The sequence below is a fragment of the Diceros bicornis genome, chromosome 24, assembly GCF_020826845.1.
Source record: "Diceros bicornis minor isolate mBicDic1 chromosome 24, mDicBic1.mat.cur, whole genome shotgun sequence".
NCBI classification, from domain to species: domain Eukaryota; kingdom Metazoa; phylum Chordata; class Mammalia; order Perissodactyla; family Rhinocerotidae; genus Diceros; species Diceros bicornis.
The window spans coordinates 39,617,920-39,639,070 of NC_080763.1; the positions used below are offsets into that span (position 1 = coordinate 39,617,920).

Genomic DNA, 21,151 nt, shown 5'->3' on the forward strand with positions numbered 1-21,151 from the left:
TCCCGCCCCCACCCTAGACTCCGCGACCCGATTCGTTGCCGCGCGGGATCGCCGCGGTGCGGGGGCGGAGTGCGCGGAGGGGTGGTGGGCGGGGCTTGGACGCGCGGCGCTCCTCCCCGGCTTAGGGCGCAGGCGGAACCCGGGAAGCGCGCTGTCTCCAGCCCGAAAGTCTCTGCGCCGGCTCACGGACGGGAACGCGAGTTTTCTTGTCTTCTTTGTAAGTTTTTAGTGCAGTGGTTGTCCGCTTATTGAGTACCTACTGTGTGTCTGAAGCCTTGCAAACATTTTAGGGTTTCATTTACAACCCAACCACCCTGTTTGGAGGTGCTGTTTTCCCCGGTGTTTTTATGCTTGGCCTGTTCACTGATGGTTGGGGTAGGTCGGCCTGACTCCAGACCCCACGCTTTAATCAAGCTAAACTGGCTTCTTTGATGCGTGCAGAGAGATCAGCTTCACAGTAGATAATCACTTTTTCCATGTGGGTATCACCTGACCATCTGGGACACCTTTCCCATATGCTGTCTCTGTGTCTGATGACTGTGGGAAGTGCTAAAGGACAATGGGGGGATTCACCAAGCTGAGGTCAAGTGAGCGTCCCTACTCTCCGTGGAGCCACCATGGGACAGAGCTTAACTCATATCTTGGGGGAACTTGCCAGTGTGTCACCAAGAGTCTGGGTGGCATAAAGCCTGTGCCCAAGTGTACGTGACAAGAGACTGGAGCTGTCCCTGATGACAGAGTGAGGAGGAAGGCTGCATATCCCTCCGTGGCGGGACAAAGGTTCCTGTCTCTTCTGGGCGGGTTACACACCTTCGAGGATTGCAGGGTTGGTGTGTGGCTGCATGCCCAGTTGGGTGAGCAGTGTAGGATAGGTTGTGGAGAGATCAAAGAAAAGACCCGGAGATGGCGAACCAGACATAGAGGTTTATTGGGAGTTACTTACAGGGAGGTCTGGTGGTGGCCGACCAGACAGGAACGTGCACCCGCCACCGCGGGCGGGGAGGGGGTTGCTTATATAGGCAGGGGACACAAAGGCTATATGCTTGCCAAGGGGTTGTCCCTGGTATGATCAGCGTTCCCAGGAATGTAGCTCACGTGGAGGGGCTCTGTGCCTCTTTAAGACGGGGTGTTCTTTAAGTGAGATAAGGTAAGATTAAGTGAGATAAGGTAAGATCCGGGGCTGCACAGGCGCTGGATTGTTACAGATCCCAGCAGCTGGGCGTCCTGCCCAGAAGGAGCCAGAAGGACACATGGTTGCAATGGGCTTGTGGGCTCTTGCTGAGCAAGCAAGGCCCAGGCCCTACAGTTGTCTTGACAGAACCTCTCCTACGGGGGCTGTTTAGTGGGAAAAGGGACCTCACCAGAGAGAGGCTGGAAGTAGGGCCCCTGAAGTGGGACTTGGGGACCATCTTGAGGGGTCAAAATGGTGCATGGTGGAGATTCTCAGTAGAGGTCTCTGAAAAACTGACAAAAGCATCTTTATTAGTCAGGGTTCTCCAGAGAAATAGAACCAACAGGGTATGTACATAATGTGAGCACATGGCCAGAATTGCTCCCAGGGTCTTGGAAGGAGCTGGTACAAGCAAGAGTCCCTTAACTCAGGCTTCTTTCGCTTCGTGGTAGACCTGCCTTTGCCTCTATCATCAGTGGCTACATAGGATTCTAGTATGTGGAGGTATAAAACTTTGTGTACTCGATTTCCTGTTGATTCAAACTTGTTGTCATTAGAAACACCATGATAATCATTCACGTGCTGTTTTTGTGCACTTTTGATTCTTTCCTTACAATGAATTCCAAGAAGCAAAATTTCTGAGTCAAATGGAATGAAAGCTTTTACTGCATGTTTCTGTGTCACTGACCAGAAAGTATGTGTCAGAACACACTCCCCCCAGCAGGATATAGGAGTCACCTTTCCTCATCATGCAAACACTGGGTGTTTTCGGGTTATTTACTTCCTGGAGTAGATACTGAGTGATACTCACTCAGCTCTGTTTCATCCCCTGCTGTGAACCCTCCACAATAGAGAGCTAATGACCTCATTCCCCAGAGTCTCTCATAGCACCAGTTCTGCAAATGACCTGGATTGTGCCAAGCAGACCTCCCGTCCCAGAACTGGAAGGTGCGGGACTTGGTTTTCAGCAGCAGCAGTAGACAGTCCCAAGATCCAGTTCTTACCTTATCGAGATGCATCATTTTACTGGCATAGGTGATATCCGAGGCAGTTCAGTCTCAGAGCCAACAAGTGGGATAGTGGCTTCCTCATACCCCAGTTTCTTGACCATGGCAGTGGTCACTGCATCGTTGGGGGCCCAGTTCTTCAGTGTCATTTTTTTTTTGTGAGGCAGATCAGCCCTGAGCTAACATCCGTGCCAAGCCTCCTCTTTTTGCTGAGGAAGACTGGTCCTGGGCTAACATCCGTGCCCATCTTCCTCCACTTTGTGTGGGACACCGCCACAGCATGGCTTGCCAAGTGGTGCGTTAGTGCGTGACCAGGATCTGAACCCGGGCCGCCAGCAGCCGAGCGCGCGCACTCAACCACTGCGACCACGGGGCCAACTCCTTCAGTGTCATTCTGAGGAGAGTGTCATTCCTGGAACCTCAGCCTAGAACTTCCTCCTCCAATCCTGGAACAATTTTGTAGGCACCTAATTCCCTGTGTTAAAACCCATTCTGCTTAAGTTAGCTGGAGTGATTTCTGTTACCTGCGGCCAAACCCTGGCTGATAGAGGCGTCACACGCGCGTGCGTGCACAGACATACAATATCTCCTTTAAAAAATTATTTTCCCATTAGTGAGATTGAACATCTTTTCAAATATTTATTGGCCACATGTAATTCTCTCTTTAGGAACTACCTCTTTTAGTCTTAGCATTCCTTTTTAAAGACAGTTCTTTTCAAAAATTTTTCCATAAGAAGTCTCTTTACATTGGGGATACTAATGGTGAGACTGTTTTGGGTTTTTCTCCCCCAGTAGATCACTTGTCTCTTAACTTTGTTCATGGTGTTTTTAATGTCACACGTGGTCTGATGGTATCATTCTTTTCTGTCCTACAAGTTGTCTTTCTAGCTGTCTTCTAGTGACAGGAAATTCAGAGAATGTCTCTGTTTCTCCGGGTGGGGGATGTCCTTGCAGCCTCGAGTTCTGCTGGGAAGGAGAGCGGATACCAACTGATACGGAGGAGGGGCTCCTGCAACCCGGCTCTGAAAACCTCTCCCCTGCTTGTGCCAGGGACAGTGCTCAGGCAGGAGCCCAGTGAAGCTGGAGCAGGGGAGGCTGAACTGGTTGGGTTGTTGTTCCAAAGCTAAACGAAGCTGGGGGCTGGGGGACGGGCGGGGCTGTGGGCTGGCCACCTCGTCTCCTCGTCTTGCGTGAGAGGCAAAGCCTCATTGCTCAGGCCGTTCAAGGATATCCCAAGCAGAGGCCCCTCCCGCCCTTGATTCTGCCCCTTCTTTCGTTTCCTGCCCCTCCTTTCTTCCCCAACTTCACCCTGCAATTCTCACTTTCCTCTCTCCTCCTTATTCTTTCTTTCATTCAAAACATATTTACTCAGTACTGAGTGCTGACCCAAGAGAAAAAGACAGACCAATCTATACTTTCATGAGACTTATTCTGCAAAGGGCAAGGGACAGAAACAAGTAAATGTCATAAGTGTATTTTCTGAGTGCCTGCGTTTCTCCAAACTAATACGGCAGGCACATCAAGGTTAATGAACTTGCCCAAGGTCACACTAGTTGTTAATGAACAATCCAGGCCACTGGTCAGATATCATGCTGTTAACCCCCAGCCTGCGCTGCATCCCTGATTATTACAGATATGGGCTTAGGGCTCTAAGCCATTTGTCGGCAAATGTAAAATGTTTTGTACTGTAAATTTGTACATCCTGGGGGCACAGGGGAGAGATGACCTCATACAAAATGAAGTTCGTAAGATGTGCGGTCACAGTGTAGTGAAAAGGAGGACTAGGGATTTCTCACAGATCCAAGAAGGGGATTTTGAGAGGGAAGGTAATGCTCCTGGCATTGGGGTATGTTGGAATTAGGTTATCCTGAAGACCAGCCCACACTTGTTCCATCCTTAGGTTAGCAACGCAAAAGTGAGGTCTAACTGGCACCAAGCCTGGGATGAGAATGACTCACCTGTGGGGTTAATGTCACCCAGGGTGGGACTGTTTAGCTGGCTGGAGTCCTTAGCAGCCTCACCAAGCGCAGGACTTCAGACACTGCTCTGCGTTCTCAGGCAGTTACCTCCCAAGGTAGACAGGAGCCTGGGAAGTGGGGAAGTGGGGGGCAGGGCATCCCTCTTTGCCTTCGTCCAGGCTGCTGTGATCCGAGGTGAGTGTCTGCTGGGAAGGGACTTGAACCCACCTTTCCCCTGAGTCTTTGAGAGCTACCAGTGTGTCCCAACCCAGGTTACTCTTAAGCCCTAAGACTTAGGCTGGGTTGGGGGCGGTGGGCGGGGGACAGAGATGGGATATTAGAGATGAACAGAACCCTGGAGAGCAGAGAGCCAAGCAAAGTCACTAACGTTAAAAGCTGTGGTCGGGGCCGGGCTGGTGGCACAGCGGTTAAGTGTGTGCGCTCTGCTTCTGCGGCCCGGGGTTCGCAGGTTCGTATCCCGGGCACGCACCAGCGCACCGCTCGTCAAGCCATGCTGTGGCGGCGTCCCATATAAAGTAGTGGAAGATGGACCAATCTTCCTCAGCAAAAAAAAAAAAAAAAAAGAGGAGGTTCGGCATCCGATGTTAGCTCAGGGCTGATCTTCCTCACAAAAAATAAATGAATAAATAAAAGCTGTGGTCTGCAGATTTGGGGAGCGTGCTGGAAGTAGCCCACAGACTGCCATAGGACAGAGGGCAGGGCTTGGGCCAACAGAGAGGTGCTCCGTCCCTACCCTGGTCCATCACAGATCAGGCAGGGCACTTCCAGTTTTCACACTCTGTTTCTGGGAAAGACAGTGGTGACCGTAGGCTCTGCACCTGGTGTTCCCACATTGCCACCAAGATGTCAGCTAAAGCCATAGAGAATGGAGAAGGAGTAGCTGCTGACCCCCTTCTGCAGAATGGTGAGTGCCCTTGGGGACGCCCTGGAGGAGGAGGTGGCCCAGGGTTTGGGATGTGTGGCCTGGGGCAGAGGGGCTCTGGGTTCTGGCCTGGAGCTGCCGCTAAGGGGCACTGTGTCTGAGCAAGTATCTTTCCTCCTGGGCGTCAGCCTCCTCCTCTGTGAAGTGAGGGACCTGCCAGCTCTCGGTTGGTGGCGGGGTCTCTCTTTCTCTGTCTTCTCCTTGGGTTCACTTCCAAGCGTTCCCATCACCCCTGAGCGCAGCTGCTACTGAGGTCCCCTCCCCACATCAGAATTCTTGGGAGCTTCAGGAAATGGCAGAGGGTGCTGTGTGGGGCCTCTGGGCCTCATGCTCTCCTCAGGGGCCTGGGGCCTCTGGTCCCACAGCTGCCCACCCCACTGTGGACTCCCCCTCTCCTTTTCCAGAGGAGGATGAACCTTCCCAGTCATCCAACGTGGTCGAGGCCGCAGCTGGTTCTACACCTGGGGGTCCACCGCAGGGGCCAGATGCCCCAGGTGGTTCTACTCCTGGAGGGCCACCGCAGGGGCCGGATGGACCAGCTGATTCTACTCCTGGGGGACCACCGCAGGGGCCGGATGCCCCAGGTGGTTCTACTCCTGGGGGACCACCACAGGGGCCGGATGCCCCAGGTGGTTCTACTCCTGGGGGGCCACCACAGGGGCCGGATGGACCAGCTGGTTCTACTCCTGGGGGGCCACCACAGGGGCCGGATGGACCTGACTCTGACCCCACAGACGCACCGCAGGACAAAAGCAGGAATTTCTTCTCCACTGCAGGTAACTGGTCCCTGGACACCAATCCACCAGAACTCTCCGCACCCCCACTGCTCAGCTCAACCTTCTAAGTTGTCAGTATTATGGTACATGTCCCTGATGGAATCTCTACTAGACCCACATTGTGAGGAAAGGGACACAGTGTACATGAGAGATGAAATAAATGACGCTCTACAATCAGAGGGACCGCACTTCAAGTCTAGGCTCTGCCGCTGACTTGCTGAGTGACCCAGAGCCAGCAACATGCCCTCTCTGGGCCTTGAGTGGTTTGTGTCTAAGTGCAGAGGTAGGATTTGGTCACTTTCAAGGGTCTCCCAGAGCCAGATTGTATCCAATTAGGTGGTATAGGGATCCTTCACACTGGCCTTATGCTCTTCACGAAGGTCTGCTGCCCAGGATCCTGGTCAGCCAGCAGGCATAGGCTCAGGCCCAGATATTTGCCAAAAGTCCACTGCCAGTGCGCTGATCTATTAGCCCCATAGCACCAAAGGCCTGGGTAAGTTTCATTTCTCCAGTTGTGCTCCTCCTTTGATGCCCTGGGAGGAGCCTGGAGGGCCTGGTTACTAATGTCCTTCTCCCAGGACACACCCTTGCAGAGCAGTCTCACTTCTAAGGTGGGGCCAGCCCCGGGGCAGGGCAAAGAAGTACACTCTGTTTTTTCAATTGTGCAGAATACACATCACGAAAATTTACCAACTTACCCGTTTTTAAGTGTACAGTTCAATAGTGTTAAGTATATCCGCATTGTCGTGCAACCCATCTGCAGAACTCTTTTCATCTCACAAAACTGAAACTCTGTACACATTAAACATTGACTCCCTGTTCGCTTCTCCAGCCAGCTCCTGGCAACCATCCTACTTCCTGTCTCTGTGAATTTGACTACTCTAGGAACCTCATATAAGTGGAATTGTACAGTACTTATCTTTTTATGACTGGCTTATTTCACTTAGCACAATGTCTTTGAGGTTCACCTGTGTGTCAGAATTTCCTTACTTTTTAAGGCTGGGTAATATTCCATTGTATGTATATACGTACCACATTTTGTTTATCCATTCATCCATCAGTGGACACTTGGGTTGCTTCCACCCCCTAGCTATTGTACATAATGCTTCTATGAACACAGGTGTGCAAATATCTCTTCAAGACCCTGCTTTCAATTTCTTTGGGTATATACCCAGCAGTGGGATTGCTGGATCATATGATATTCTAGTTTTAATTTTTTGAGAAACTGACGTACAGTAGGCCCCCTTTATCTGTGGTTTCGTCTTCTGCGGTTTCAATTATTGGCAGTCAACCGTGGTCCAGAAGCAGATGATTCTCCTGACATATCATCAGAAGGTCAATAGTAGCCTAACACCATGTCACAATGCCTACGTCATTCACCTCACTTCATCTCATCATGTAGGCATTGTATCATCTCACATCATCACAAGAAGAAGGGTGAATACAGTACACTAAGATATTTTGTGAGAGAGAGAGAGACCACATTCACCTAACTTTTATTACAGTAGATTGTTATAATTGTCCTATTTTAATATTAGTTACTGTTGTTAATCTCTTACTGTGCCTACTTTATAAATTAAACTTTATCATAGTATGTATGTATAGGAAAAAAACGTCATATATGTAGGGTTCAGTAGTATCCGCGGTTTCAGGCATCCACTGGGGGTCTTGGAACAAATCCCCCACGGATAAGGGGGGACTACTGTACTGTTTTCCATAGCTGCTGCATCATTTTATATTCCCACCAACAGTGCACAAAGGTTCCAATTGCTCCACATCCTCACCAACACTTGCTGTTTTCTGTTTTTTTTTTTACAGTAGCCATCCTAATGGGTGTGAAATGAAATCTCCTTCTGGTTTTGATTTGCATTTCCCTAATGATTAGTGATGTTGAGCATCTTTTCATATGCTTGTTGGCCATTTGTATATCTTTGGAGAAATGTCTATTCAAATTCTTTGCCCGTTTTTCAGTCGGGTTATTTGTTTTTTTTTTGTTGTGGTTGTAGGAATTCTTTATATATTCTGAATATTAACGCCTTACCAGATATATGATTTGCAAGTATTTTCTCCCCTTCTGTAGGTTGCTTTTCCACTCTTTTTGTGTCCTGTCTTAGTTGGTTAGAGCTGCCTTGACCAAATGCTGTAGACTGGGTGGCTTATAAACAATGGAAGTTTATTTCTCACAGTTCTGGAGGGTGGACGTCTAAGATCAAGGCACCAGCAGATGCAGCGTCTGGTGAGATCTTGTTTCCTAGACAGCCACCTTTTCTTTGTAACTTCTCATGGCGGAGGGAACAAGGAGCTCTCTGGGGTCTCTTTTATAAGGGCACCAAGCCCATTCATGAGGGCTCTGCCCTCATGACCTAATCACCTCCCAAAGGCTCCACCTCCTAATACCATCACATTGGGCATTAGGTTTCAAGATGAATTTTGGGGGGTCACAAACATTCAGACCACAGCATGCCCTTTGATGCACAGAGGTACACTCTTGATCCATACTTCTTTCTCTGAAACACTCCCTCAGTGCCTCCTTGCTCCTAGGCCTGTCCCTGGCACTGGGAGAGGCAGCAGTGAAGGAAGTTTGGCCCTTGACCTTGGAGAGCTCAAAATCCACATTGCCTTGTGGGAAATTCTGTGGCAGAATACCTGAGTCTATAGGTGAAGGTGGCTGAGGAAGATTGGGAATGTGTGGTCAGGGCAGTTTCCTGGAGGATGTGTCAGATGGCAGAGTCCTGAAAATTTGCCTGCATTTGGCATGCAAAAGATCAGAAGTCAAGGGGCAGCGAGTGGCTTCTGTTCCCTAAGACAGAAGCACAGCAATGAGTTTGAGGAGGGCAGCAGAAGCCAGGTCATGGGGGGCTCGCTCATCCTCATTAAAGAACTTGTGCTTTAACCTGTGGGCTACCAGGGACCACTGAGGGATTTCAACCCCCTTGCTCTTCGCTGTACCCTGGAAGCCGGCAGATAGGTTGAATTCTGTGTACTGTCCATGTCCCTGATCGCAGACAATGAGAGGCGATGGTGACTAGCATGGCAGTGGTGGAGGTATTAAGGAGTGGTCAGATTCTGGACATGTTTTAAAGGCAAAGTCAATAGGAGTTGCTAACAGACTGGATATGGAATGAGGTAAGACGAGAGGAATCCAGGGTGACTCCAAGGTTTTGGCTGCTGAGAGAATGGTGACAGGCTGAACAGAAACTCAGGGGCCAGAGCAGAGGCAGAGAGACAGTTAGGAAGCGGCTGTAGTGATCCTGGAGAGAGATGCTGGTGGCTTGGCCCACAGTGGGAGGGGCAGAGGTATAAAGAAGGCTCAGATGGTGGATATTGCTGAAGGTGAAGCAGCAGGATCTGCTGATTGGTGTGGAAGGAGGGAAACCACAAGCAGTCAAGGTCTCCCAGCTGCTTGGCCTGAGCTGCTAGAAGAAGGGAGCAGCCGTTCACTGGGACTGGACGACTCTTGGAGGAACAGCTTTGGAAGGGGACATAAAAGTCCAGCTTGTGACGTGTTAAGTTTGAGGTGCTTCTCAGACACCCAGGGGGACATGTTGAATAGGTCTGGGTTGGACGTAGCAATCTACAAGTCATCAGAATACGGGTGGCTCTTAAAGCTGTGGAGCTGGGTGAGGTCACCCCAGGACTGGAGCTAAAGCAGAGAAGGGGTCTGAAGACTGAGCGCTGGACATGCCAACATTCATCAGAGATCAGGGAGAGGAGAAGAAAGGAGACCAAGCAGGAGAGGCAAGTGTGGTAGGAAGAGAAGTGAGAAAGAATGATTTCCTGAAGGCCAGGTGAGGAAAATGTGTCCTAGGCTTGCCGTGAACAAACTGGGTGGCTTAAAACACCAGAAATTTAATCTCCCGCAGTTCTTGGAGGCTAGAAATCCAAAATCAAGGTATCCACAGGGCTGTGCTCCTTCTGAAGGCTCTAGGGGAGAACCTATTCCATGCCTCTTCCTAGCTTCTGGTGGCCGCCAGCAGTCCTTGAGGTTCCTTGGCTTGTGGCCGCATCCCTCCAGTCTCTGCCTTCAGCTTCACGTGCCCTTCTCTCCTGTGTGTCTCTGGGTCTCTGTGTCTCTTCTCTTCGTATAGGGACACCAGTCATATTGGTTAAGGGCCCATCCTACTCCAATATGACCTCATTTAACTTACATCTTAATTACATCTGCAAAGACCTTATTTCCAAATAAAGTCACATTCACAGGTACCAGGGGTTAGGAGTTAAATGTATCTTTTTGGGGGACACAGTTCAACCCACAACAGAGACGTTTTGGGGAAGAGGGAGTCACCACCTGGGTCAAACACTGCTGAGAGCCGAGTAAGGTGGGGACTGATGAGGAGCTCCCTGAGTAGGCATCATCGAGGTCAGTGACGACTTTAATGAGTCTACTTTCACAGGGGCCAGGGGGCCAGGGAGGCTGATTAGTGTGGGCTTGACAGAGAATGAAGAGAGAGGTGGTGAATATGCTTGTGCTCACGGATCGAGGACTTCCTGATGCTCTAAGTGCTTTTCATGTTTCTTTCATTAGATCCTCACACCTGTGAGGTAGGTACTACCATCACGTTACACATTTTATAGAGGGGACAAGGAAAGTTAGATAACTGCTTAAGGTCACGCAGCTGTCAAGTCTGGGTGCCTAACCATGGTGCCATGCTGCCTCTCCCTAAATGTAGGAATCTATCGCGAGGACCTTTGCTGTAAGGAATGGAGTCAAGTGAGGTGGCAGCAGGAGGCCGATGTGGTATGCAGGGAGGGGCTGCCTTTGTTTTCCAGGTTGGGGGTGGTAGAGCCTGGTTGGATGCTATTGGGAACGCTCCAGGAGAGAGGGAGACTTTGATGGTGCAGAAATGAGGGAGGAACAGTGCAGGAGCATGTCCTGGAGTCGGAAGAGCAGGTGGGCCCAGGACACAGGTAGGCCCAGCACACAGGTGGGCAGGAGCAGGCGCTGCTCATCACAGAAGCAGGAAGGCAGGGGGAAGGGAGGGGGCAGAGGCTGTGGGGGGTGGGTAGACTCAGTGGTAGGAGCACATGGAAGATCTCTTCTGGTTGCCTTCATTTTCTTAGGGAAATAGGAAGCCGAGGGAGGCAAGAGTGGGGAGGTGCGGTAGGTTTGAAGATCGGGGAGAAGTTGTGAATTCTGAGTGCTCAGAGAGTGGGGGACTGAAGAGAACAGGAAGACTTGGTGGGGTTGAGCATGAGAGAGGGAGAGGAGGGGAGAGAGGTAGAAGGTCTGCGAGGGCCACATGTAATGAGTGGGTATGGAATCAATATGGGTGAGGCGGGTAGGAAGGACATGGGATGAGTGAGGGACAGTGTTGTGGGTTATATTATGTGCCCCTAAAAAGATATATGCAGGTACCTCCGGTACCTGTGCGTGAGGTCATACTGGAGTAGGGTGGGCCTTTAGTCTAATATGACTGGTGTCCTTATAAGAAGAGGAGAAGAGACCTAGAGCCCCACAGGGAGAAGGCTGTGTGGAGACGGAGACAGAGATTGGAGTGATGCAGCTACAAGCCACAGACCACCAGAAGCTGGGAAGAAGCAAAGAAGGACCTTCCCCAGAGCCTTCAGAGAGCATGGCCCTGCCAACACATTGATATTGGACTTCTAGCCTCCAAAACTGTGACAGAATATGAGAGAATAAACACCTAGCTTGTGGTAATTGATTGCAGCAGCCACAGAAAACTAACACAGAGATTGAAAATGCCGGTGTGACTGAAGAATTGTTCAAGGCTGTGTTAGAGTCAGAATCTATAAAGGGAGGAGGTGGGGGGGTCTCTAGGGGGTTGCTGGATGTTAGTCATAGGCAGGGGCCAGTTTTTGTTAATAACAAAGTCTAGGGCAGCACTGTCCAACAGAACTTTCTGTGATGTTGAGCATGTTCTCCGTGTGGTCCAATATGGTAGCCACTAGCCACATGTGGCTGGTGAGCACTTGAGATGTGGCTAGTGCAGCTGCGGAACTGAGTTTTTCCTTTTATTTCATTTTAATTAACTAAGACTGAAATAGCCACACATGGCTAGTGGTTACCATAGTGGGCAGCATGAGACTAGAGTATGAGCGTCGGTGTGTGCGGCACAGAGTCTAAGATCTTTGGAAATGAGGAAGCGAGAACTGAAAGACTGGTTTGTTGGAAGTATCGTCTATGGAAAAATGGAAACCATCAAGACAGGCCAGGAGGAGTGATGGAGAGAGGTGATGATGGGCCACGAGCTACAATCTGCGAGAAATGGCTGGGCGTGACCTGGAGGCCTGAGGCTGAGTTTGCGCCTTCTCTCCCTTGACTGGGATCAAGACTCCTCTTGGCGGGGAGCTGGCTGACTCACTCCTGCAGGTCCTGAATTCCCCGGAACTCCTGGTCCCAGCTGCCCAAGCACTCCAGTCCCTGTCCCCGTCAGATGTCCCCGCTGGCCCCAGGGGCTGTAAGCAGTTCAAGATGGTCCAGGTGTGCTCTGCCGAGTGCTGCAAGGGGCTCTCGCCACAAGACAGGACACACAGAGGAAGTAGGGTGACGTCAGATGGGGGACTTGGGGAGGCCTCCTGCAGAAGGTGACAAGGAATCTGAGCCCTGGAGGACGGCTGGCTTTTACTGCAACGTGTGGCCTGGGATAGGGATAGAGTTTCTGGAAGAGGGAGAGAAGGGAACAGTTTAGTTTATTCCACTGCAAATAAGAACAGCATGGTTTTCTTGCTTTTTTTTTGTTTTTGTTTTGTTGAGAAAATGATAGCAAATGTATTGGCTTTAAGAGCAGCGTGGAGCTTTGTCAAGACAGGTGCCCTTCCCCGTCTGGAGCGTCCAGAGCTCTGGACATTCTCCATCCACCTCTGCATTCTCAGTAAGTCAGACTTCTCTGGAGAAGCAGAAAGAGGCCAGGCAGGGGCCGTTCTCTCCTCTGATTCCAACTCCAGAGGACCCTCCCTGCTGAGGGCAGCAGCCAGGAACGCAGGGGGAGGCCAGTGCGGGGGCACTCACTGAGGTTTCTTTTGTCTCCAGCCAGGGTTGCTGCTGGAGCCGTGATCGGAGGAGGTGAGTCTCTTTGGGAAGGAGCTCAAGCCCCATCTGCCCCTGGCCCTGGGCCTCTGGGAGCAACCGGCCTTGACCAAGCCCAGGATTCCCTCAAGCCCCAAGACATGGGTGGGTAGGGGTGGAGTGGGGAGGGGACAGCAGTGGGATACTCAAGGTGATGAGAACCTTGAAGCACAGGAACCAAAGCAAAGCCATTAACAGCATCCCAGGTCCAATCTCAGCTTCTCCAAGTGCAAACCATGTGATTCTGGGCGAGCCATCGATCTGTCTGAGCCCATGATTCCTCGCCTAGGAAGCAGGGCCGGTGAGATCCTACAGAGGGCTGTAGGGAACCTGTAAGCTGAGCCGTGTCTGGTTCCTCAGAACTTATTACAAACCCAGGGAGCTCATGCAGTGAGCCCAGAGGTTTCCAGCTGTGCTCTTGACCAGCGTCGTCCAACAGGGTGGCCAGAATTGAAGACAATAAAAACGTTTCTGTCACACTAGCCACATCTCAAGGGCTCAATAGCACATGTGGCCACCATCTTGGATGGTGCAGACACAGAACACTTCCACTGTTGTGGAAAGTTCTATGACTGCACTGCTCTGTAGATGTGAGGAGCCCTGGGGAGACCCCCACATGCCGCTGCGGGGCACTCAGGCGCAGAGGGCAGAATCCCCCAGCCCATCACCTCTTCAGAGGAGCAGCTCTGATGTGATCTTCTGTTGACCCTGTGCTTGAGGGAGAGAGACTGTTTTCCCTGCCAAAAGGAGAAGTCTGAAGACCACTGCATGTTTCAACCTGATTTACTTCACACGGGGGGAACCGAGGCCCAGGGAGGGTGGGTGAGCCTCCCAGGGTCACAGCAAAAAAGAGGCACGAAACAGAACTGGGGTCCAGGTTCTCCTGTGAGCCCGTCCCCTCGCTTGTGTCCACATCTACAGCCTTCCTTTGCCTCAGGCCCACATTCCTGCCCCGTGACTCTCACAAGAGCAAAGCAGACCCCCCACTGCATCCCCCCAGGAAAATGTCAGGGAGATTTGGGGAGTCCATCTCACAGGGCCAACCTGAAAGCTCCCCTTCCCTGCAGTTGTGGCCGTGGCGGCTGTGCCCGTGGTGCTGGGCGCCATGGGCTTCACCGGGGCAGGAATCGCCGCTGGCTCCATAGCGGCCAAGATGATGTCTGCAGCCGCCATCGCCAACGGGGGCGGAGTTGCCGCAGGCAGCCTGGTGGCTACTCTGCAGTCAGTGGGTAAGTGCCCCGAGGGGGAGGACGGGGAGGAGGGCCAGAGCCAGGGAGGGATTCAGCCCAGAGGCTAAGCCTGAGGGAGGGCCCATCCTCGCCCTCCAGTTCCCTGGTCCTCAGCATCACTGGTCCTTTCTCTCCCTCACTGTCCTCTTTCTGGCTCCTTCTGAGTGAGTTTTGGGGTGGGAGTGGAGGGGTGAGGGGTTCTGAGAGGGAGAGGAGGGAAGGAGCCCAGGGCTCTGGGTCCAGCCCTCCCAATCTGACACCTGGGTGGTCTAGGCAGGGCCCCTCCCCTCTCTGGGCCTCAGGGGCCTCCTGTGTAAGGTGAGGGGACCTGTAGCTCTTGGGGTCTGTCGCTGACTCCTCTGCCTCTCACTTCCCATGCGTTCCCCCGTCTCCTCTCTCTCTCAGCCGCCCCCAGCATCCTCTGCCCGAAGCGGAGCCCTGGGGGTTTCAGGACCTGGAGGAGGGCTCCAGGTGGGATTTCTGGGCCTCAGGCCTCCTGAGGGGCCCGGGCCACTGACCACTGCACGTTCCCTGTGCCCACCCTCTGTCTCTTCCCCAGGGGCAGCTGGACTCTCCGCGTCATCCAGTGTCCTCCTGGGCTTCGCTGGGTCAGCTTTTGGGGGCCTTGCTGGGATGTTCACACAAGGCCGCCCAAAAGGTGGACCCAAGGCTGAAGGCGACCAGCCAGGAGAAAATGCATCCCAAGGGGAACCTCCGAAACCCCCACTCAGGTCAGAGAAGCCTGAGAAATAAAGATCATGGCAGATACACCTCCCTGTCTTTGCTCCTTGCACCCCGGTTGGGGGGTTGTGAATTGGAGGTTCTCCCCATTCCCCCAGCCTGCCTTGTGGAGGGGCAGTGGGAGGGGGCAGGCTGAGCAAGCACAGAATCAGTGGGCAGGAGGCTTTGGTTGGTCCTAGTCTTACAAGGGATGGGCTGTATAAGCCAAGGCCATTCTTGGGCCTTCTGTGGGCCTCAGTTTACCCCTCGTTCAACAATGGGGTTGACAGAGGTTCCTGTTAGGAGGCTGAGGTCTGGGGTACAGGATACATATTGAGCCACTGAGCCAAGAGCCCTTTGCCCTTCCTCATGAGGGGGCACTAGACATGCAGAGATGAGCAAGATACCCACCTTTCCCTGCTGGCCCCCAAGTCCCGTGGGGAGGCAGGCGAGCAAACACCAGGACAGTACAGGATGCCCAGTGTTGCAGTGGGGCTCCGGCGCTTCACGGAGAGGAGACGGAGTCAGGAACAGTCACTACGCCATGTCTGGGTAAATTCACCAGTTCCCACACTGGTGACCAGCGCTCTGGGTGTCCCCTCAGCGTCCATTCACCTCCAGGGTGAGGGCTCACTTCCTGTCAGAGAGGTCTCATTCTCTGGAGTTTCTTTTAAGGACAAGCTATAAAACAAAAAGAAATCGAAGTTCTACAACTTCTGCTTACACCTCAATAGAGAGTCTTGAGGAGGCCTCCAGGTGCACACGCTGCATTTTGTAGACCACTTGTCGACATGTCAAGAAGGAAGGGCTGCTTAGGATGTAGAAAGTGGAGAGAGCGTCACTCCCACCCAACACCAAGAAAAAGCCAGATGACCTACAAAATCATTAACTTCTCTTGAGACCCTGAGAGAGCTGAAGTGCAAGGCCAATAGATGGCCCGAACTCTCGGGAAGGTCACGTGCCTCCACGGACAGCTCTGAGCCACCTGGGGCAGAGCGTGGAGCGGGATGGGGCCGCAGTGCCAGCAGGTGAGAATTCAGCTTCAAGTCTTCCCTGAGGGCCCGGCCCGGTGGTGGTGGCGTAGCGGTTAAGTTTGCGTGCTCTGCTTTGGCGGCCCGGGGTTTGCAGGTTCAGATCCCAGGCACGGACCCATGCACCGCTCATCAAGCCATGCTGTGGTGGCATCCCACATACTAAATGGAGGGAGATGGGCAAAGATGTTGGCTCAGAGACCATCTTCCTCAGCAAAAAGAGGAAGATTAGCAACAGATGTTAGCTCAGGGCCAATCTTCCTCACCAAAACAAAATATTAAATAAAAATAGATAGAACAAAATGTGGAAACCGACAAGTATGGGCCTGCGTGAGCGAGCGTAGAACCCGGGGAGCTACAGACACAAAGATGGTTCAGGCCAACCTGCAGCTTCTCCAAGGACTGCTGGGAGCTCCCAAGGAAGACTGGGGGCAGGCAGAAACCCAGAGAAGACTTCCCTCACTGAGCAAGCCTGGAGGAGGGGAGCTGCAGCCCCCACCTTCCTTCTCCCCTTACACTGCTGGGGAGGTGCAGGAAACCTTGTAGCCCCCAGGGCGCGGGAGAAGATCACAGTAGATGGGACAGAAAAAGAGAAAAAAGCTCTGCCGCTCAGGTTGGGGTGCTAAACCTTCCTGGGCCCAGACAGATGGAACCCACCCACCGCGAGGGGAGGGCGGGGCTTTGAGAAGACCCCACCCCCAGGCCCCTAAGGCCTGCCCAGACCGAGGCTGGAAGGGACCACAGAGAACCCTATTGCCCCCGCCGTCAGGCCAGCAAGTAACAAGCAACAGATGTCTACACCGCGGGAGGAGCAGGTGCCAGAGGGACTTTCTCCAAGATGCACACAGCACACGGAAGTCTGAACTGAGGCTGGAGCACACACAGAAAATCCCGCCTCCGCCAGAAGCACGAGGTAGCGCTACTGTGAAGCTGGGGGAGCACGGGCAGCAGCCGCAGCAACAAAGCCCAGACCCAGCTCAACTTCTGAGAAGACCGACCTTCCGCTACAGGCCACGGAGGAGGGTACCTGATTCCCAGCATAAGTTCCGTCCCCTGTGTCTGCTGAGCTGGTGGAGTGGACGCTGTAGGAGCCGTGCCCATATCCCTGGCACTTAGTCTCCCAGTGCCTGCCTGGGGCGCCTACTGCCAGCACCTGTGACTGTCCCTCCCAGGGCCCGCCCCTGACGCCCACAAGGCAGGCTGGAAGTGTCGGGGTGGAAGTGCCCCCCAGAATGGCCCTCAGCCAATGATGGATTTTAGTTGGGGATACACACCCCTGAGGGGCTCAACTCTGAGGCCTGCCCCACACTGTCTCCCAGGGTCTCCAACAGGATTGAGCCTCAGAGGCCCACAGTGCAAACTCACTCATTACTGGCCCTTTCCTGGCTGCCTGTCCTTCCCTGTCTCGTCTCCCATTCTCCTGTAGGTGCTCCCTGGGGTCACCTCCCACTCAAATCCACATCGCAGGGTCTCAGCCTAAGATGGCTTCCTGCCGTCTCCTCAGGCCCCACTCAGGAGCCCACGGGGCTGAGCCCGAGACAGCCAGCACTCTAGCAGATGGTTCCTGAAATCTGGCTGTGTCCGGCCTTATCCATCCCTTTCCGTCAGGATGAGGTTCAGACTGGGGGCCCCACAGTCTGTTTCATAGTGACCCACTTGCCAGGACCCCAGACAGGCCCAGGTCTGTTGGAATCCCAGCAGAGAACACAGCTCAGCTTTGGGGCCGGCCCCCCAACCAGGCTACCCGGGACAACGCCACAAGCCAAGAGTAAATCTCTCAAACTAGTGGACGGTCCCTAAGTCTTGGCAATCTGTCAGGGAAAGCCTGGCACAATTTCAGTTTGAAAAATGTTCCTTCTCAGTTACTTTTTCCTGTAGAAAATCCCTGTTATCAAAGACACTCAAGAGGGCCTGGCTGGGCTGGCCCGAAGATGCCGGAACCTGTTGAAGTACTCCACCTCCCCCGGCCGCCACCCCAGCCTGAATCTCTTCATCAATTTGAAGTTGTCTGATTCATTATGAAAATAATTTTATGTCCCCGAACACAGGTTCGTTGCTCGAGGAGGCAGCCGGGAGGGAGCTGGTGGGCAGGGAGCCAGTTTAAGGGCCCAGGTCTCCTGGAAATAACCCACAAGTCGACCATCCTCCACCTGTGGAAAGATGCCCGTCATCAGTAGCAGCAGGAGTCAGGGACTTGGATCACTTCTTCCAGGTTCTTCTAACAACAGCTACAAGAGAGGGGCGCAGCACGGCCTGTGCTGGGGTGCTGTGCGCATTTTATGTGATGATCACGGGCAGTGTCTTGACCGCAGTGGATCCATGTTTCATGTTATTTTTGTTGATCCTCTTGTTCCAGCGCTTTTAGATTGCTCTGTGGGTGTCTAGAGAGCCCCAGGGATATGTCAGAAGTTGCTGTGGGGTCTCCAGAGGACAGAGGGCAGGGATCCTAGGAAACAGAAGCCCTTTCTTCTCTCCCCCAGTAGGTGCAAGGATGTCACAACCCCTCCATCCACATCCCTCCTGAGGTACACTCCCCTCATCTCAGGACCCCTGTCTGGACCCGCTGTTGTCCTCAATCTCAGCCCAGCCACTGTGTCCCCCTCAGGTCGTCTAGTCTCCTGGGGTGGGGTGGGGGGAAGCCAGTGATGAAGCTGCACTTCTGTCAGAGGGTGAGTGCCCAGAGCTGGGGTGACAGGAGGGAGCAGAACAGAGATATGAGGGGCTACATCTCTCCCCTTTCATGTCTGAGCCTTCACAGATGCCCTATGACAGGCTCTGCCACAGGAGGGGCTCTTGTCAACTCAGGGACCTACTGTCATCTGGCTGAGCCTTTCAACAGGCACCCCCCTCCCCAGGTGTCAGCATGTGAACATTTCTTTTCTTGGGCTGGTAAGAGTCCTAGGAAGAAGCTTCTTCCCCCGTTCTGGATGTTATACAGGGCCGCCAGCCTTCTGGGTGCCTGTTGATGAAGGCTGAGGGGCTCAACACTTACACGGACACTCTCACCTTTAGTATGAAGCCCCTGCTCTCAGCCGTGCCTGGAGGCCCCTGTCCCAGAGACCCAACATTGCCAAAAATAAATGCCCAGTGGTCTGCTGGACGGGGGTGCCTGCTTCCTAAACAGACTTGCAACCAGCCCTCTTGCTGCCAGTCCACCCTAATGCCAGCTTCTAGAAGCTGAGCCTTTGGGGTGCTACAGGGCAAAGTTGCCTCTTTCTCCCCTTCTCCACTGACAACTTTAGGTTCAGCTTTCGTGGCTCTGCCAAGTGGAACCATATGTCCATGTGATTTCTGGCTCCTGGAATTGGGTTACTGTCATCTTCTCTTCCCTTCTCTTTGTTCATGTCAGTTTAAGTCTTTCTTTAGTCCTTTACTGTTATTTTAGAGGTATATTGGTGAGGAACGAATAAAAGACACCCTCTTTGTTGGACTGAGTCTTCTGTCTTCCATTTGAAGATTCCCTACACTGTTCATAAAAATGTATGTTTGCTTGCTGTAAAAGAGACTCTTTTGGCTTTGAAGGGGAGGAAGACTCTCCTCTACTCACTCTGGGTCCTTTCTGGCCGGGCCACAGATAAAATTGACGTGAGACCGAATAGCAGGAGAAAATCAAACAAAGCTTTATAACATGGCTACATGGGAGAAACCAGGGAAACCGAGTTTCTTGACAAAATGGTGGAGGTTCTCTTCTTAAATAGGTTTATGTCAAGACAAAGGAGGATGCTGGGGGTGGGGGAGTCAGTTATGGGAGATTACCAGAAAAGCACAATAAGGTTATTCTGCAGGCTCTCCTTGCACGTTGATAAGTTTCTAGATGAGGTCATCCCCCCCTCTCGCAGTACAGAGAGGGAGATACCTCTACAAATGGAGATTTCCCTTACAAATGTGAATGTTTGGTAAACAGAACTTTGATAAGAATGGGCTTTGCAAGAACCCTCCCAGTCTATGGATCAGTTAGTGGGGGCAGTGGTCAAAGTGTCTTTCAGAAAATAATCGAGGTAAAGAGACATATTTTGAGGTGGCAATTCTGCTCTCCCACAGCTTAAACAAGAGGATTTTCTTCCTCTGTTACTCAGTTATGTAAAGGTCTCAGGCAGGGTGGTGGCTCTGATCCTAGAGGCCCAGGCTCCCGCAGTCTTGTTGCTCTGCCTTGCTTAAGGTGCTGCTCTCATCTGCAGGGTGAAGGTGGCCACTCCCCTGCCTGCAGCAGAGCCCATGGGAAGGGCCAAGAGGCAAAGGCAGGCCCACCCACCCCCCTAACTGCCAGCCCAGAGAGTGGCATACTTCATTTCTGCTCACCTCTCACTGGCCAGAGCCCAGTCCCCTGAGCACACCTGGCCGCAAGAGGGACAGAGAATGCAGCCTTTCACTGGGGATCGTGCAGCTGGCTGAAAATCAGAGCTCTCTTCACATGAGCCAGAAGGAAAGAGTAGACATGGGGTAATGAATAGCCGTCTCTGCCATGGTGATGAGGACACTGGTCTCGACAGGACGCCACCACAGACCCCACAATGAGAGTTCGTCTCTGCCTCCTGTGCTCTACCCGGCAGCACCCTGAGCCACTGTGTGCCAGACGTGATCAGCAGGGGATGTGCCTGGCTTCCCCCGACACTCGGGGCTCCTGAGGGCAGGCTGGGACCCCTGGAATCCACAAGGGCAGGACCCAGGGCCCCAGGGCCCATGGAAGCTGGGAGATTCAGAAATCCTGGGGCTGCCAGAGTGAGTTCAGCCAGTCCCAAGTGAGCCTTCAGCCTGGTGAAGGGAGCTGGGGTATCAAGGCTGTCTTAGTGTCTAGTCCTGTGTCACAGATTACCACCAACTAAACGGCTTAAAATAACACCCACTTAGTATCTTGACTGAGGCTTGACTGCACTCTCTGCTTAGGGGCTCACAAGGCCAAAATCAAGGGTCCAGCCAGCCTGGCTGCCATTTGGAGGCTGTGGTAAGAACCCTCAGATTCCCCTCTTGCTTCAAATCTCTGACTTCCTGTCAGTGATGAGCAGAGAACACTCTGCTTTTAAAGGGCTCCTGTGATTAGATCAGACCCACCTGCATAGTCTCCCTCTTGTCATGTAACGTAACATAATTAAGGAGTGATATCTCATCATATTCACAGGGTCCACCCCGACCCAAAAGTGTGGGGAGTATACACGGTGAGGGTCACTGGGCACCCTGCTTACAATTCAGCCTGCTACAGAGGCCAAACCTGAGGGTCAGAGCCATGGAGCTAGAGGTGGGGGCCGTGGACTCAACGTCAGAACAGGAACAGGCCCCCTGGGAAGTGGGGGG

The 21,151-nt window shown here is 52.7% G+C and overlaps 1 protein-coding gene across 1 annotated transcript; it reads left to right on the top strand.

Moving 5' to 3' along the window:
- The first annotated feature begins 223 nt into the window (after positions 1-223).
- Positions 224-14,875, top strand: LOC131421062 (interferon alpha-inducible protein 27-like protein 2B). Its single transcript, XM_058567609.1, has 4 exons — positions 224-5,855; positions 12,847-12,879; positions 13,950-14,111; positions 14,671-14,875. Exons 1-4 carry the CDS (start codon positions 5,372-5,374, stop codon positions 14,862-14,864), a joined length of 873 nt encoding a protein of 290 aa, XP_058423592.1. The 5' UTR covers positions 224-5,371; the 3' UTR covers positions 14,865-14,875.
- Positions 14,876-21,151: the final 6,276 nt, after the last annotated feature.

Excerpts from the sequence above, each read along its gene's own strand:
- LOC131421062 (XM_058567609.1), top strand. The coding sequence starts at position 5,372 with ATGGCAGAGGGTGCTGTGTGGGGCCTCTGGGCCTCATGCTCTCCTCAG. Across the intron at positions 5,856-12,846 it reads GAATTTCTTCTCCACTGCAG|CCAGGGTTGCTGCTGGAGCC; the intron begins GTAACTGGTCCC and ends TTTTGTCTCCAG. Across the intron at positions 12,880-13,949 it reads TGGAGCCGTGATCGGAGGAG|TTGTGGCCGTGGCGGCTGTG; the intron begins GTGAGTCTCTTT and ends CCTTCCCTGCAG.